Source organism: Haplochromis burtoni, unplaced genomic scaffold, assembly GCF_018398535.1.
Source record: "Haplochromis burtoni strain Fernald_Lab_line unplaced genomic scaffold, NCSU_Asbu1 Contig_125, whole genome shotgun sequence".
NCBI classification, from domain to species: Eukaryota; Metazoa; Chordata; class Actinopteri; order Cichliformes; family Cichlidae; genus Haplochromis; species Haplochromis burtoni.
The window spans coordinates 413,956-429,333 of NW_024582486.1; the positions used below are offsets into that span (position 1 = coordinate 413,956).

Here is a 15,378-nt window from a genome sequence, read left to right on the forward strand (position 1 = left end):
ATAGATAGATAGATAGATAGATAGATAGATAGATAGATAGATAGATAGATAGATAGATAGATAGATAGATAGATAGATAGATAGATAGATAGATATTAAAATATTTTGTCAGTTAATTCCAAGAAAATAAGATGTTTTATTACTTTTTAGTCATTCAGTTCATTTTTTTTGTTTTCTTTATGCATATTATCATTAATATGAAAGGTTGCAGCTGTGGTAGTTACAAAACAATACTGACTTTCCAGCATTACAGCAGGAAAGGTGGTAAAACAATGGAACAAGCAGAAAAGGGCTACAGAAGCTCTTGAGCCTTTACACTGAGATTAAAAGGGAATTAAATGGAATAGTTTCCAGAACTAAGTACCACATGTGTAATGAGTTATGTAAAAAGTCCAAGCTAAGATAGGTGGTAGTGTCTTATCCAGCATGTAAACACATCCAAGTACGATGCAATCAGGTGGCTCAATTTTCTCTTTAATGTTAGGCAAGATGTTTCTCCTGAGTTTAGTATTACTGAAACTAAGATTTGGTAGAAGCAAGAGCACAGAAACAAGAAATCATTCAAGCAAGAAGAAAAAAAATGTAATATACATGTTATACACGTAACCACTAGTGAGCCTATCATCTTATAACTGTTGATACATGGCTGCCTGTCGACTTTGTGCAGTAAACTTTTTTTCTGTTTCAGATGATGGCAAGTTGTCATTTGAAGAGTTTAATACTTACTTTGCTGATGGGATCCTGACTACTGAGGAGCTACAGGAGCTTTTCTATTCCATAGATGGCCAACAGAATAAGTGAGTTTTTGACCTAGTGTTATATTTAATAGATTCTCTCTCGTAAACTTTGTGCTTTTACCTTTTAAAGAGGGCAAAATAAAAGCATGCTTAAAGGCAGTGTTAATGTGTTCTTTTCAAGTCACCAGCCACAGATTAAATGTCTCACAGCTGGAGGGAGGTCCTCGGTAAACTCAACTCAAGCAGAATTGATGTTTACCCCCTCCTTTGGACATAAAATACTGTGGGCTAAACCAGCTACTTCAAAACCTGGACTACTTCCCTGAAATTACAATCAAGGAAATCAGCCTCAGGGTAGCTGCTGAAATCACCGCACTGCAGTGAACGCTTAACTCTTTTAGCCACAGAGGAAAAGACCATTTTTCCCCTGCCATGTTGTATTTAATGTATCTAAGTCTGATCCTTACCTAAAGCCAGTGTGTTTTATTGCCTTTGGCAGATCAGGTATTTGTATTCATGAGGCATTTTGCAACTTTTCTTCTGTGCCAACACTGAGGCTTAACAAGGTTTCAAAATCTTTGTATAAGCTCAGGTGATATAACAAATTAACCATGATTGGTAAATCACTGAAATGCATCAGTAGGCCCAGTCTCACACACAAAAGCAGACTGGAATAGATGCATATGTGTTTTGGGTTTTTTTTTCTTCCTTTTTTGCATCTAACTAGTTTGGCTACAGTAACCACTCTGTATTTATTTTTGTTGTGGTGCCAGTTCTTCCATCACTGTGTGATAAATTGCTTTTGAACATGCTGCTAGGCTAGTATTGCCGCTGTGATGAGAAACAATAGCCTCGAGACCTCTCTAACCACCCTCCAAGCTTTGAGGCAGTTGGCATGAACTGTGCTCTGATGTCTAATTAAAGGTTTTTCTTATTCTCAATATAACAATGCAGTTAATGGAGTGGTGATAGGAAGAACGTGTTTTACCTGTATATGCTTGATAATGCTTAAAGTTATGCAGAAAATGCTGGAACTGAAAGCAAAGGGAAAAGAATGATCACATTAGCTATATCTTAATAGCCTAAAAGAGAGATATGTGGGAGCTTATTGTCACCATCCAAATGCAGATTTGTAACAGCAACTGCCAAAAAGGCATTTGTTTTTGTTGTCTGCAGGAGCTGTGTGAGCATTATAATAATGCAGCTATTTACCAGCTTCACTTCCAGTTTGATTCAGTCTTTAAAATGTCATTAAAACAACAGGGGAATTTTTCACATAGTAATGGTAGTAGTAATGGTCTTTATCAAAGAGAATAATTTCTCATCAAATGTAAACCCTTCTGCTACGAAAAGTAAACAAAGACGTATTTATTGCAATGTTTTTACCACTGTGGGAGAAGTAAAACAGACAATGGTCTAACATTTTAAATAATGATAAAATGCAGAAGACATCATTTCTAAGGAGAATAAACATTTCAGGTTAACATGCTGCGCACAAGTGTGATTTATATGGTTTTAACACTTTAACAAGTCTTGTGTATGTCTTTATATGACAATACTGTTATCATATTAACTATATTCACACATAGTCACACCAAACCTCTCAAGCAGAAATGAAGAGCTACATAACTTTGAATTTTCCTAATTAACTCTCAGTATCTTCCCTGCTTCTCTCTTATGTTCTGCTCTGCAGCAATCTGGACACTGACAAGCTATCAGGTTGGTTGGAGTGTGCTTACTCTGATTTCTGTATAACTCCTATCATAAAAGTTATTGTCATAAGTGCTTGTGTTACCCTATCCTTAGATTCTTTTTTTAATGATTATTAGTGTTCATGAGTAACTTCATAGCAACAGTTTAAAAACTCTGGGAAATCTTCATTTTCAAATGAAAGCATTGTATAAAGTTAGAGGCAGCAGGTTTTGCTGTGTTTTCTGCGCACGCCAAACAAGCAACACAACTAAATTATATATCAAAAGCATTTGTGATTTAGTTTGATTTGAATGTGTCATCTGACATGTTTAGGTACTGCTGAGCAAAATCTGGTAAAAAGTCATGTTTCCCTATTGGTAGACCTTCTTGTGTGGAAAGTCAACCAGGTGCTGGTTTCCTAAAATTTACAGACATACAGTAAGAGTCATATCGATATTGTTATATAGTATACACAGTAGTAGTGATATATATAGTAGTGATCTATTGGCCTATTTTTTTAATCATTTTAAAAAATACATGTGTGTCAGATGACCTGAATAAAGTTAAGAACTAGGACAGAGACCGGTAAATATGACTTGTACCCAGAATAAAACTTCTGCATAATTTATTGAATGGGAATGGCATCTTTTGCATCTGACATCAACAGAAGTTGACTGTTTTTCCATAACAGAATGCTTCTTTTATCTCATATGTAGTTCAGTGAACATCTGTCAGCCACTGCTCTATGTTCTTTAGACCAAATTGTTTCTGATTAACGGTTTAAAATTCAGTAATGCAACATAAATGAATGTAACTGAGGGGAGTGTAAAGGCTGCCACCAATCCATTCACCTTGGATCACATTGTTAACTGTGTGTCATGTCACTCGTACTCTTAGCTAGTGTAAAATCAAGTTTTTAATTAAGAATCAAGAGCTAATTACTATTGAGCTTTTTCTTTGCTTTACTCTTGCTCTATCATATATAATTTGGTGAACCTTCCTCGCACAGCCTTTTTACCGTGACACTTTAAATAAGCCTCGGTACACTGCTTTTGCAGTTACGTGAGCTCATTTGTGACATAAACATTAAAATGTGTAGGAGTTTCTTTATAGCAGTCGGTGCTGTCTGGTGTGAAATGAATCTTCACGCTTGCTATCATTAACACTACAGGAGTGAATGAGATATCTTATAACACTGCCTTATTAAAATTAGTAAAGATAAAAAACCTCAATTTCATGAAATGGGGAGCGCTAAGTGTTGCTGACGTATTGTGCATTCATTATATTCTCACTCCTGTAGTCGTCGTCGTCTCTTAATTGGAGTCTGTCATGGCAACATATTAGAGCTTGTCTCCAACTTTTAAACGTTAAAATTAATGTTTGATGACTATTCATGTTCATAGTCCGTGATTGCAATAACACTGACAGTTTTTTTTTTTGCTATTCCCTGTTAGAATATTTTTCTCAGCACCTTGGAGAGTATCTTAATGTCCTTTCAGCTCTGGAGAGCCTGAATATTGCCATCTTAAAGGCAATGGATAAAACTAAAGAGGTAAGAATTCACCAAAGCACGTGAAGACTCTGAAAGCTATACTATGAACCATTTAGTTTTATGTGAATCTGTCTTAATTTTGGCAGACCACATGGCCACCACTCGCTAGCTCTGAATTCAACAGATTATTGAAATGACTGCACTATTCTCACATTGGAAGTTGGGCTTCACACAGACTTTGTACTTGAGAGCTGGCAGGTTGGATGTAGTCTCAAATGTAATACATGCACCATGCAGGTAATAGCAAGAAAAACTCAGGGCTGAAAGCAGTTAGTTTTTATCAATTCAGATGATTCACACTGACTTACATCACCTGTGGTCTCGTTATCCTTGGTCCCACTTTGGAAAATATCGCCAACCCCGAAACACAAAAATGTTGAATGAGTCGGTGAACGGATATTTACCTGTTAACGCTTACCAAATTTTATGTAACAAGGTTAGGACACTTTGACGGGGTTTATCCTATCTCCTATTAAAACCTTAAACTGAGTCTTCACCTTATAATATACTGATTTGCATTATGGGGACATTTCTTTACCTTAAAGGAGGTGGGCCTACATAACGTGAGTATCCAAACCAATCCCCACAATGTAAGTAATACAAGTAGACACAGACACGCTCACCAAGTTAGGTTTTTTTGTGCTATAAATCTCCTGTGTTAAGTTTTGTGCTGATTCTTGTCTATTAGAGGAAGCCCCCGTGTACACAGATGGAGCCACTGCTGCACTAAGTCTCCCAGAAGTGATGAATTAACAAAAGAGGGACAAAAAAAATATTTCAGGCAAGGATGGGCTGGGAAATAAATCAGATGGGGAGTTTGACCCAAGAATGACTTAATACGTTCTGCACAAAACACAGCAGTGTTGTCTTAATATCCTAACTATAAATGAGTCACAGATATCCTATATAACACAATAATCTACCCGATACTTTGGACACAACTGTGATGCTGTTTCTGTTTATTAACTTGTCTGTCAAAGCTACAGCGTGTACTGCACCAGCATTAACATGTAACTAAAATCGTTGACTTGACTTCCCCTTGTTACTGCTTGCCCTTTTTTTACTCCAGGGAACTTCTTAACATTTCTGTTCCTGTCCAGCAGCACAGCACTTTTGGTCCTTTTTGCTGCAGCAATTACTGCTCCCACTGCTAAAGCTGCAGATGGAAAAAAACCACTGATTAGTATTTAAGCCAGCAGTCTGCCCACCTATGTACTGCGGGTCCCATGGGCCTTGATTGTGTTCAGTCCAAGCAGAAGAATCAATCCACATAATCAGTCTTATTTTTAACAATTATAGTATGCTTGATTTTAAGAAAGTAGCTTCCTTAAGTGGTATGCACATTCTCTCCCTGAGCATTAAATGAGGAGACTGGTAAATTGTGTGAGTGGTTAATGAGAAACTGCTGCAGGAAGAAGATGTTTTGATGTACCTTAGTGCTTAGACTAGAGCAACAGGAAGAAGGTAGTCTGGTTGTGTGCGATGGTTTTTAGTTTTTTGGTTATACTAGATTAATAAGAGATAGAGACAGAGATAGAGCAGGAAGGCAATTCTCCATGAAGAGGAAGAAGCACAAGCCATGACTTTACTTGAGAGATTTTGTTGTTTTTAATACTTGGCCTGACTGCAGAGATGTTCTGTGTTTGTTAGGTAAAACAACCACACATGCCATAATCAGGAATCATGCACAGCACCAGTTTCTTGTAGTGTCACCAAGTGACACTGCAAAATTATGCAAAAAGAAGCTTTGCAAAGTCCTGAGTAGCACCAATGGACTATCAGTGCAGTGCAATCCCATGACCTTAAGTCTTGTTCAGTCTGCAATTTTCAGTCCTAACTGCTACAAATATTCTCTTGATACTCCTGATGTCCCACGGTGTGTGTGTGTCCCAAAAACCTCATGTAATAATATGTACCGGTTTGGCACAGCCTAGCATTTCTGTACCTGTTTATTATGTTGCTCAACTAGAGCTGACAAAATGTTTTAAAAGTGCTTGAGGATTTTTTGAGGTAACAGCTATGAATCAGGGATTTAAAGTTTAATAGGAGTTGTTAAATGAGAAGAGTGGAGGAAATGTGTTCTGAATAATTATGGAACCTGCCTTAATTAGATCACCTACCTCCTCTATTTGGCCTCTTCTTTAAAGCTGTTGAAGTGGGTAAACCCCTAGAGGATTGTGCAGTCACTGGTTAGCAGCTGTGGTCTGTCAGTGCTTTGGACTGCTAATCCCATGATGCTTTTTCAGTAGATGCTCGTCATCGCAAGTTTTGACAATGAGCTATGCAATGTTACTTCACTCGCACATTGCGTGACTATGTCTCCTTTGAGAATGCGTAATCACATTTGTGTTTGGGGACATGAGCAGCAATTATGTCTCCTATTAAAGTTCTTCCACCTTGGAATTTGAATACGCACTTCTGAATAATGTATGTGTTCTGAGAATTAATTAGCCCATTTAATTGCAGCTGTCACACATTTCACAAGTGCCTGCAGTTGTTTTGGAGAAGTTATCACATGATCGCTCTCTCTCTCCTTCTCTGTGTGGTGTGTCTTGTCTCAGAGCTGCTTTTCCTTTCTTTGCGCTTTGGTTTGAGCAGTTTGTCCTTTAACCCTTTGTTCTGTTTGTCGCTCTCTTTCTCAGGAGTACCAAGGTGCCAGCGTGTTGGGTCAGTTTGTCACCAGATTCATGCTAAGGGAGACATCCAGTCAGCTGCTTTCTTTACAGAGGTCCCTGCAGTGTGCCATGGAGGCTGTGGAAGAGCAGAGCAGCCCTGCCCCGTTAGTACACTGTGTGATACAGTATTTTGTGTTATCTGTTATTTGTTACATTTTATTCAACACTGTTTCCATACTATTAAAGTCTTAGTCGTAATTTAAGTAGAGAACTTATGAGCAACAGCATTTCTGATGACTGGTGCTGTAATGCTAAACTCAGGTATAAGGATTACCTTGTGGGGTTTTTTCATAGATGCTGTTCTAATGAAAATTTAGAATTTTTAACTCAACTTTACTTTACAACTTTAAAATTCTGCTGCAACACTGCACAGAAAGGGAGTACAGTCATGCTTTTCTATGCTGCATATATTTTAAATGTAATTTTACTGTTGTAAATCTTTAATTCCAGTTAATTAAGGCTTCTGCTTCTACTTTTATATGTAGATTGGAACATGGTCGGTGGTTTAGGTATGACAGAGTTGTCAGAATTAGTCCTCTTTTGTTGCCCACTGGATGGATTTGCAAAGTATGTAGAAACACAGTGCATACTTTTGAGAGTGACACTGTATTTTGTACCAAGTATTTTATTGCAGAGTGGATCACACTATGAGAATTGTTGTCTGAACTGTTAATTACATGTGAGCCAGAAGCCTGAAGCATCATTAGTTATAAAAGCGCATTACTTTTTTCCTCTCGCTTACCACAACACATAGAAGCTGCTTGAGCCGAGGGGATGTGCTGATGCTTCTCTTTGATTTTTCAGAGTTTAGAATTTGTTGCGCTTGCATCATTCTTATGACGTTCCTCGGCTGTTTTTTAAGAATGATTTTTACACTAAAGGAAAGGAGAACATTTAAAGGTTTTTTTGTTTGTGTTTTGTTTTTCTTAATGCGGTGGTTAAATAAGTTCAGCCCAACTGAGATGTGCAGCAGACAGTCCAAACTAAAATGAATAAAACACATCTAAGAACTCATTCCAGTCTATACAGTGTGGTAATGATGGATCTAACAGAGGAAATGCTGCATATATGTTCATACTGCTTAGTGAGGTGTGGTATAAGCCAGCGTGTTTGTTAGCTGAAGGAGAAAAATGACTCATGCTGGAGGGATGATTTCTCTGCTAGACTTTGCATTCTGTCGTACCATGATGCTCTGTGTAATTTAATATAATAATCCTATATTTTTATATACAGTGCACCATAATAACTCAGAATGTTTTTCTCTCTTTAATCATTCAACAATGTTTTACTAATATCTCACTTTATAATCTCTCTTTAAAAAATATTCAACCACAGCATTTCAAGACTACTACTGCTAATGCAAACTGCTTCAAGAAATACACACATATATACTATTTTTAAATTGTGTCAACAGAAAACTTCCATAATTCATTATTAGCACAACCAGGTATGAAAAAAAAACAGTTAGCATTGGTCTAAGCAATACGTTTAAGCAAGAAATTCACTTAATCAATGCTGTATCATGAAGCTTTCTTTCAAGACATGCCTTTGAGCAGAAAGCTTTGAATTTACTGTATTCTCACAGGCTTTCAAACAGATGCCTCACTAATAGGTAGACTGTTTGAAATTCAGAATTTCTGTCAAAGACCTTAATGCTTTCATTAAATGTAAATGAAGGTCATGGAATAAAAACACACCTAAACTGCTGTCACCAATTAAGAATTTGGCAAACACGATCCATCTAGGCATTTAATGAGTAGAAGTCTGTGTCAGCACAGGTCAAGATTATGACTAATGCTTTGGCAACACTAACTGTTCTCATTTAAAATAATAAGGATACTTTTCTACATTTTTCATGGCTAAATAATTTGGTAGCGCTAATCGCAGCCTGGGTTGTCTCTTTTCTTACCTCTGGGTGCCACGCTGGCATTATTGAAGATAATAGAGTGATTATAGCCAGGGTGAATTATTGAGAGTTGACTGGGGGAGGCAGAGCAAGGGAACAAGGCTAAAGGATGATATTGGTAGCAGTGACATATATAGACAGTAATTCACTAAGAGAGAGAAAGCAAAGCAGAAAAAAGAAGTAAATGGATAGCAGAATGATACAGAGAGCCTAAGATGAATTGGAGAAAGGAAAGGAGGCCTGTACAAATGAACATAACGCAGAGCTTTTTGGTCAGACACTTTTAATATTGCTCAAGCAGATATAGATTTGGACAGACACAGTGTGTGTGTGTGTGTGTGTGTGTGTGTGTGTGTGTGTGTGTGTGTGTGTGTGTGTGTGTGTGTGTGTGTGAGTGAGTGACAGAATTAGAGACATATTGAGTTAAACAACAAACAGCTTATTTCTCTCTCCTTTGCTTCACTGCAGTAGATTTATGGTGGTTGCAGTGGCCTTTGGGCTCCAGGCTGTTCTCAGCATGATAACCTCCTAGCAATGCACTCCCTCTGTGCTGTCAGCATGATCCTGCACACACACACACGTAGACACATACACAGACACACGTATTAACGTGCACACATAACAACACAACAAAAGGAGGGAGACACTGGCTCACACTACCAAGTACAAACAAATGTGCAGAAGCATTTAGACACACAGAGAGCCACACACACATACATAACTAAATCAAAGTCTTCACACACACAGACACACACACACACACACACACCATCTCGATTGTCACACCCTCATGACTACAGAGTGCTTAACATCCTGCCCTTGACACTCTGCATTTAGCACAGCAAACACTTTTCCATCTATAACAGAGATATAGATAGATAGTGTGTGTGTGTGTGTGTGTGTGTGTGTGTGTGTGTGTGTGTGTGTGTGTGTGTGTGTGTGTGTGTGTGTGTGTGTGTGTGTGTGTGTGATTGAGGAAAGGAGTAAGTGAAGTGTAAGTGTCTGTCCCCCTTAAATCTTTACCCTGTGGGATAATAAGCTGTTTTCACCTCTATTCTGGATGTCTCTTTGTGTCTCTTTGTGCCATTGATTATGCTGTGTCTCTTGCATCATACATTAACCTATCTCAGTTTCTGATTGGAATCAATTATTAATGTATCATTCTCCACATATTTTTCTTCCTCTCTTTGCATTCTCTGGCCCCTCAATCTCCTCTATTCCTTCCAATGTTTCGTTCTATATATGCTTCATATTTTCCCATGTGACTTCCCCTGTTTGCTATATTTTAAGAGGTTTTTTCCACATTGCTCTGACAGTTGCTGTCTTTCTCTCTGATGTTTGTCTCGCTGGATTTCCACTGCTGTCATGGCAGGAGAGAAGTAAAGGCGCCAGAGCTGACAGCAATACAGAGAAATGGCAGGCGCTGTGGTCGCAGGGTCCATAATAACCTGTGCCTCTCTCCATCAGATCCCTGCACTGGCATCCTGACCATGGGTAAGAGGAACAACAAAGTACAGGGTGGGCCATTTATATGGATACACCGTAATAACATGGGAATGGTTGGTGATATTAAAGTCCTGTTTGTGGCACATTAGTATATGTGAGGGGGCAAACTCCTCAAGATGGGTGGTGACCATGGTGGCCATTTAGAAGTCGGCCATCTTGGATACAACTTTTGTTTTTTCAATAGGAAGAGGGCCATGTGACACATCAAACTTATTGGTAATGTCACAAGAAAAACAATGGTGTGCTTGGTTTCAACGTAACTTTATTCTTTCATGAGTTATTTACAAGTTTCTGACCACTTATAAAATGTGTTCAATGTGCTGCCCATTGTGTTGGATTGTCAATGCAACCCTCTTCTCCCACTCTTCACACACTGATAGCAACACCGCAGGAGAAATGCCAGCACAGGCATCCAGTATCCGTAGTTTCAGGTGCTGCACATCTCGTATCTTCACACCATAGACAATTGCCTTCAGATGACCCCAAAGATAAAAGTCTAAGGGGGTCAGATCGGGAGACCTTGGGGGCCATTCAACTGGCCCACGACGACCAATCCACTTTCCAGGAAACTGTTCATCTAGGAATGCTCGGACCTGGCACCCATAATGTGGTGGTGCACCATCTTGCTGGAAAAACTCAGGGAACGTGCCAGCTTCAGTGCATAAAGAGGGAAACACATCATCATGTAGCAATTTCAAATATCCAGTGGCCTTGAGGTTTCCATTGATGAAGAATGGACCCACTATCGTTGTACCCCATATACCACACCAAACCATCACTTTTGTTGTTCCAACAGTCTTGGAGGGATCCATCCAATGTGGGTTAGTGTCAGACCAATAGCGGTGGTTTTGTTTGTTAACTTCACCATTCACATAAAAGTTTGCCTCATCACTGAACAAAATCTTCTGCGTGAACTGAGGGTCCTGTTCCAATTTTTGTTTTGCCCATTCTGCAAATTCTGTGCGCCGATCTGGGTCATCCTCGTTGAGATGCTGCAGTAGCTGGAGTTTGTAAGGGTGCCATTTGTGAGTAGCTAATATCCGCCGAAGGGATGTTCGACTAATGCCACTCTCCAGTGACATGCGGCGAGTGCTACGCTGTGGGCTCTTGCTGAATGAAGCTAGGACAGCCACTGATGTTTCTTCATTAGTGACAGTTTTCTTGCGTCCACATTTTGGCAAATCCAACACTGAACCAGTTTCACGAAACTTAGCAAGCAGTTTGCTAACTGTAGCATGGGAGATGGGTGGTCTCGTAGGGTGTCTTGCATTGAAATCTGCTGCAATGACCCGGTTACTGCGTTCACCAGATATCAACACGATTTCGATCCGCTCCATAGCCACCATGGTCACCACCCATCTTGAGGAGTTTGCCCCCTCACATATACTGATGTGCCACAAACAGGACTTTAATATCACCAATCATTCCCATGTTATTACGGTGTATCCATATAAATGGCCCACCCTGTAGACTTAAATTGCTAAAAGTGAAATATGGTCTTTTTAAATTGTTTGTTGTCTGTAGCAAAAGAAGGGAACACCAGACGTCAACTTATTGGCTTCCTTTTTTTCTCAGTCATTTGCCACCAGCGCTTAGGTGCAGTATTTGTAACTTAATAATAATGATAACAATTTCTTATAGAACAAAATCAACAAAGTATTAGGTGATCTTTCAGTGTCAGCTGAAAGATCTGAACAATAATCTCTTGGACATTTATGTTTCTATAAATAACCAAGAGATGTGGGAATGTAACACAGTGTAACCATATTGAAAAAAGGAGACAAAGAGGCAAAATTGGCAACAAAATAAATTATTTTATTAATAATTAAACTAAAAGAGACAGACAAGCTTCTTGCACCATCAAAGGAAGGAAAAAATTACAAAACCCAGATGTTGGTAACTAATTAAAGAAGTAAAAAAAAAGGTTAAATGACCAATAACTCTCCTCTTCCCAGAACAGAAGCAAGCAGCAGTAATACACAGCTCACAAGCTGCAAAACAAAAAGGCAGACTGTCACTAGGGCTCTCCTCTCTAGTGCCAGCCTTAAGCACTCTGGCCTAATTGCCAAGTAGAATCAGCTACACTCAAGGATGGCACCTAAGGCTGGACAGCAAGGCCCACCCACTGGGGCAATATTACAGCAGGTCCTGCTGGGGTTATAACAATATTGCTCTCATTTATTCTGGTTATGTCTATCAACACAAGGCCAATTTGGTTTTACTTAAAACTGAAACTTGTCATGTATTTGTGGAATTGCTTAAAAAATCAAAAGAACAAAAACCTATAAACTATGTAGTTCCTCAAACAACATGAAATAGTTTCTTTTCTGTCTCTTGGGATCTAGAGAAAGCTTACAATAGGGTGCCACAGAGAGGAACTGTGGTAGGCTACTGCATAAGGAAGTCAGGAGTGACAGAGACGTTTGTGAGGGTGGTGCCAGGAATGTATGAGAACAGCAGGACGGTGGTAAGATGTGCGGTAAGAGTGACAGTTTAGTTCAAGAAGAGTGTGAGATTAGATCAGGGATCAGCTCTGAACCCTTCTTGTTTGCAGTGATGATGGACAGGATGACAGATGACTACTGGCAGGAGTTTCCATGTGCTATAATGTTTGTAGATGACATTGTGATCTTTATTGAGATTAGGGAGAAGGTAGAAAAGGACCTGGAGAGATGGAGGTATGAACTGGAAAGTCAGATGAGAGTGTGAATGAGAAGATAATGTGACAATACAAGGAGTAGAAGTATTGAAAGTGGATGAGTTTAAATACCTGTGGTCAGAATACACAAGAGGGCAGGCTGGGTGGATGGAGATGTGACAGAACGATAGCAGTAAGAGTGGAAGGCAAAGTTAGGTAGTTAGACCTGCCATGATGTATGGTTTGGAAAAGGTGACACTAACAAAAACACAGGTGTCAGAACCGCAGATGGCAGAGCTGAAGATGCTAAGATTTTCAAAATGAATATATCAGAGGGTCAGATCAGGTTGAGTGGTTTGGAAACATGGCAAAGATAGTTTGAACATGTACACAGAGGAACAGTAGACACTTTGGATATGGAGCTGCCCGGCAGAAGGAAAAGAGAGAAGACTCGTGGATATAGTCAAGGAGGAGATGCAGAGGGTTGGTGTTACAGAAGTGGATGCGAGGGAGATGAAGACAAATGATCTGCTGTGACGACCACTAATGGGAGCAGCCCCAAAAAGAAGATAATTTGCTACAGATTATTTTCTAATAAACTTGCACAGTAGTTGGAATTTCAGTATTATGACTGATTCAATATAAAGATTTTTCATCACAATACCAAAACACACAGTGATGTGTTTTAATACTTTTTCAGGGCGGAGGATGGAATATATTGGCAAACGCTGCAAACGGGGTTTAACTGTAACACATTTGTCATCAGGCTGAATTTATGCATATTCACAGGATTTGGAAAAAACAACATCTTGGAAAATATTGTTGTTTTTTTCTTTAATATCTGCTACATGCTGTAAATACATCAAGGTTATCTTGAAATCTGCTAACTCTGCCAGAGTACAGTAATTTAGCAACAGTATAAATGTTATAGTTTTTATAAAAGTTTAACAATAAAGAGGTGCACTTTGTATCGTTTGTACCTGAGGTACATTGTGCTCTGTGTTGTAGAAAAGTATTATCCTCCTTACTGCTGTTTGTGTTATGCATAATAAGTGCAGACAGTGAGTATTCCCTCAAGTTTTCACCGACCAAGATACTATTAACAAATTCTAGAGGTAAACACTTTAGGTTTGCCCTCATTTGTTTCTTATTCACTATTATTGATAGACTAAACTTGTGATTCTGAAAGGACAGAATGAGATTTAAAATCAGTTTTCAGTTTTCAATACTCTGTTTCCAGATACAGTATTTTCAATGTCAGGGGTGTATTATGCCTTCTTTCAAATGTTCTTGCATCCTGAATCCTTCATCCTTTTGAATTTCAATTCAATTTTATATAATTCAATTTTATTTATGAGGTGACAAATTTACAACAACCTTGCCTCAAGGTGCTTTATTTTTGCTTTGACAAGATGTCTTTGTCCTATAGGAATGAAAGGCTTGAACACAGAAAGAATGTTGAATTCTCTATTCTAACCCAATTTTATAGTACAAACAGACCATCCAAATCTGTTTTGATAAATATGTTACTGTATGTAGCTATGCACTTACTCAAAAACCAATCTGATGATTTAGCACTGTGTTTTTCCAGGTGTCAACATGGAAGATGGAGAGAACTGGTGTTCTCAGATCAATAGGCTGCAGCAACTTTTGGATAAACTGGAGTGTCAGGTAGGAGAACTTTCCTTATGTAGGCTATATTTTAGAGTGGACAGCAAAACACTTTTCAAACTTTGAAGTATGTTATTTGCTCCCACAGTGACTAGCTCTAGTTCTTTGCTAAAATCTCAGTAACACAAACTTGAGTTTCTACAATTCTGTGCAATGGATCTTTTGAGCATTTTAATGATTTTCTGCCCTCATGATTTTCTGCCCTTAAACTATAAGTCTGTATAGCCACAGTCATGTCATTTACTTGTTTAATAACTGTTATTTTAAATCCTCAAATTTGCATTTTCCATTTTAATGAGCTGGATGTGATCACATGGTCAATAAGACTGTATGGTAACTTGGTTTGCAAGAAAACATTTTAGGAATTCTGTTCATAAAAATGTCTGCACAGCTAACAATAGTTTTATCAGGTTTGATTAAAGCAGCACCAGCAACACAGTACAGAGGTCCATTTCAGGAAGTCAGAGAGACCCTGGCAACCGCCAGTCACACAAGAAGAACATGTATTCCTTGACCAGTTAGCAAAAGCCTCTTAGTAATTGCTTCATTGCTGCAGTTACTTGTAATTACCATGAAAGATGCCAATTTGGCTGCAAGCACTCACCAACTTCTCTCCGAGTGGGAGTGGAACTGTTAAAGTGTGACTCAAACCAGGAATGAAGACAGTTTGCCTTTAAAGAACAGTTGCACCTTTTGAAATGTGGTTGGCTACAACTCTGTGATCTAAGGAGATCCCAGATATAGAACTGGAAAAAGCTTCTCACATGAGAGGTGAAACGTCTTTGTGAAACTTCCAAATCCAATCGGTTTCCTTTCCAAGCTCTTTAGATTACCATGACCTGGATGACTGAGGACCTACACATACCTACAGCTGTGTGCCACAGCTTTTATTTTGAAGGTGAACCTTCTCTGTTTCCGGTCTGCATCACAATTTGCTAGTTTTGCTAATTAGTTAACATGTAAACTACAGATGACCGTGGCAAACTGTAGTCACAAGGAAG

General features: G+C 38.8%; 1 protein-coding gene across 1 annotated transcript in view; it reads left to right on the forward strand.

Annotated features, from left to right (window-relative positions):
* necab3 (N-terminal EF-hand calcium binding protein 3) overlaps positions 1-15,378 on the forward strand; it is a 41,858-nt gene that overhangs the window by 13,484 nt on the left and 12,996 nt on the right. The window contains exons 3-8 of the mRNA XM_042224023.1: positions 689-797; positions 2,431-2,456; positions 3,884-3,981; positions 6,624-6,760; positions 9,935-10,056; positions 14,298-14,377. Of these exons, the coding sequence (XP_042079957.1) occupies positions 689-797; positions 2,431-2,456; positions 3,884-3,981; positions 6,624-6,760; positions 9,935-10,056; positions 14,298-14,377 (572 nt within the window). The remainder of the gene's footprint in view (positions 1-688; positions 798-2,430; positions 2,457-3,883; positions 3,982-6,623; positions 6,761-9,934; positions 10,057-14,297; positions 14,378-15,378) is intronic.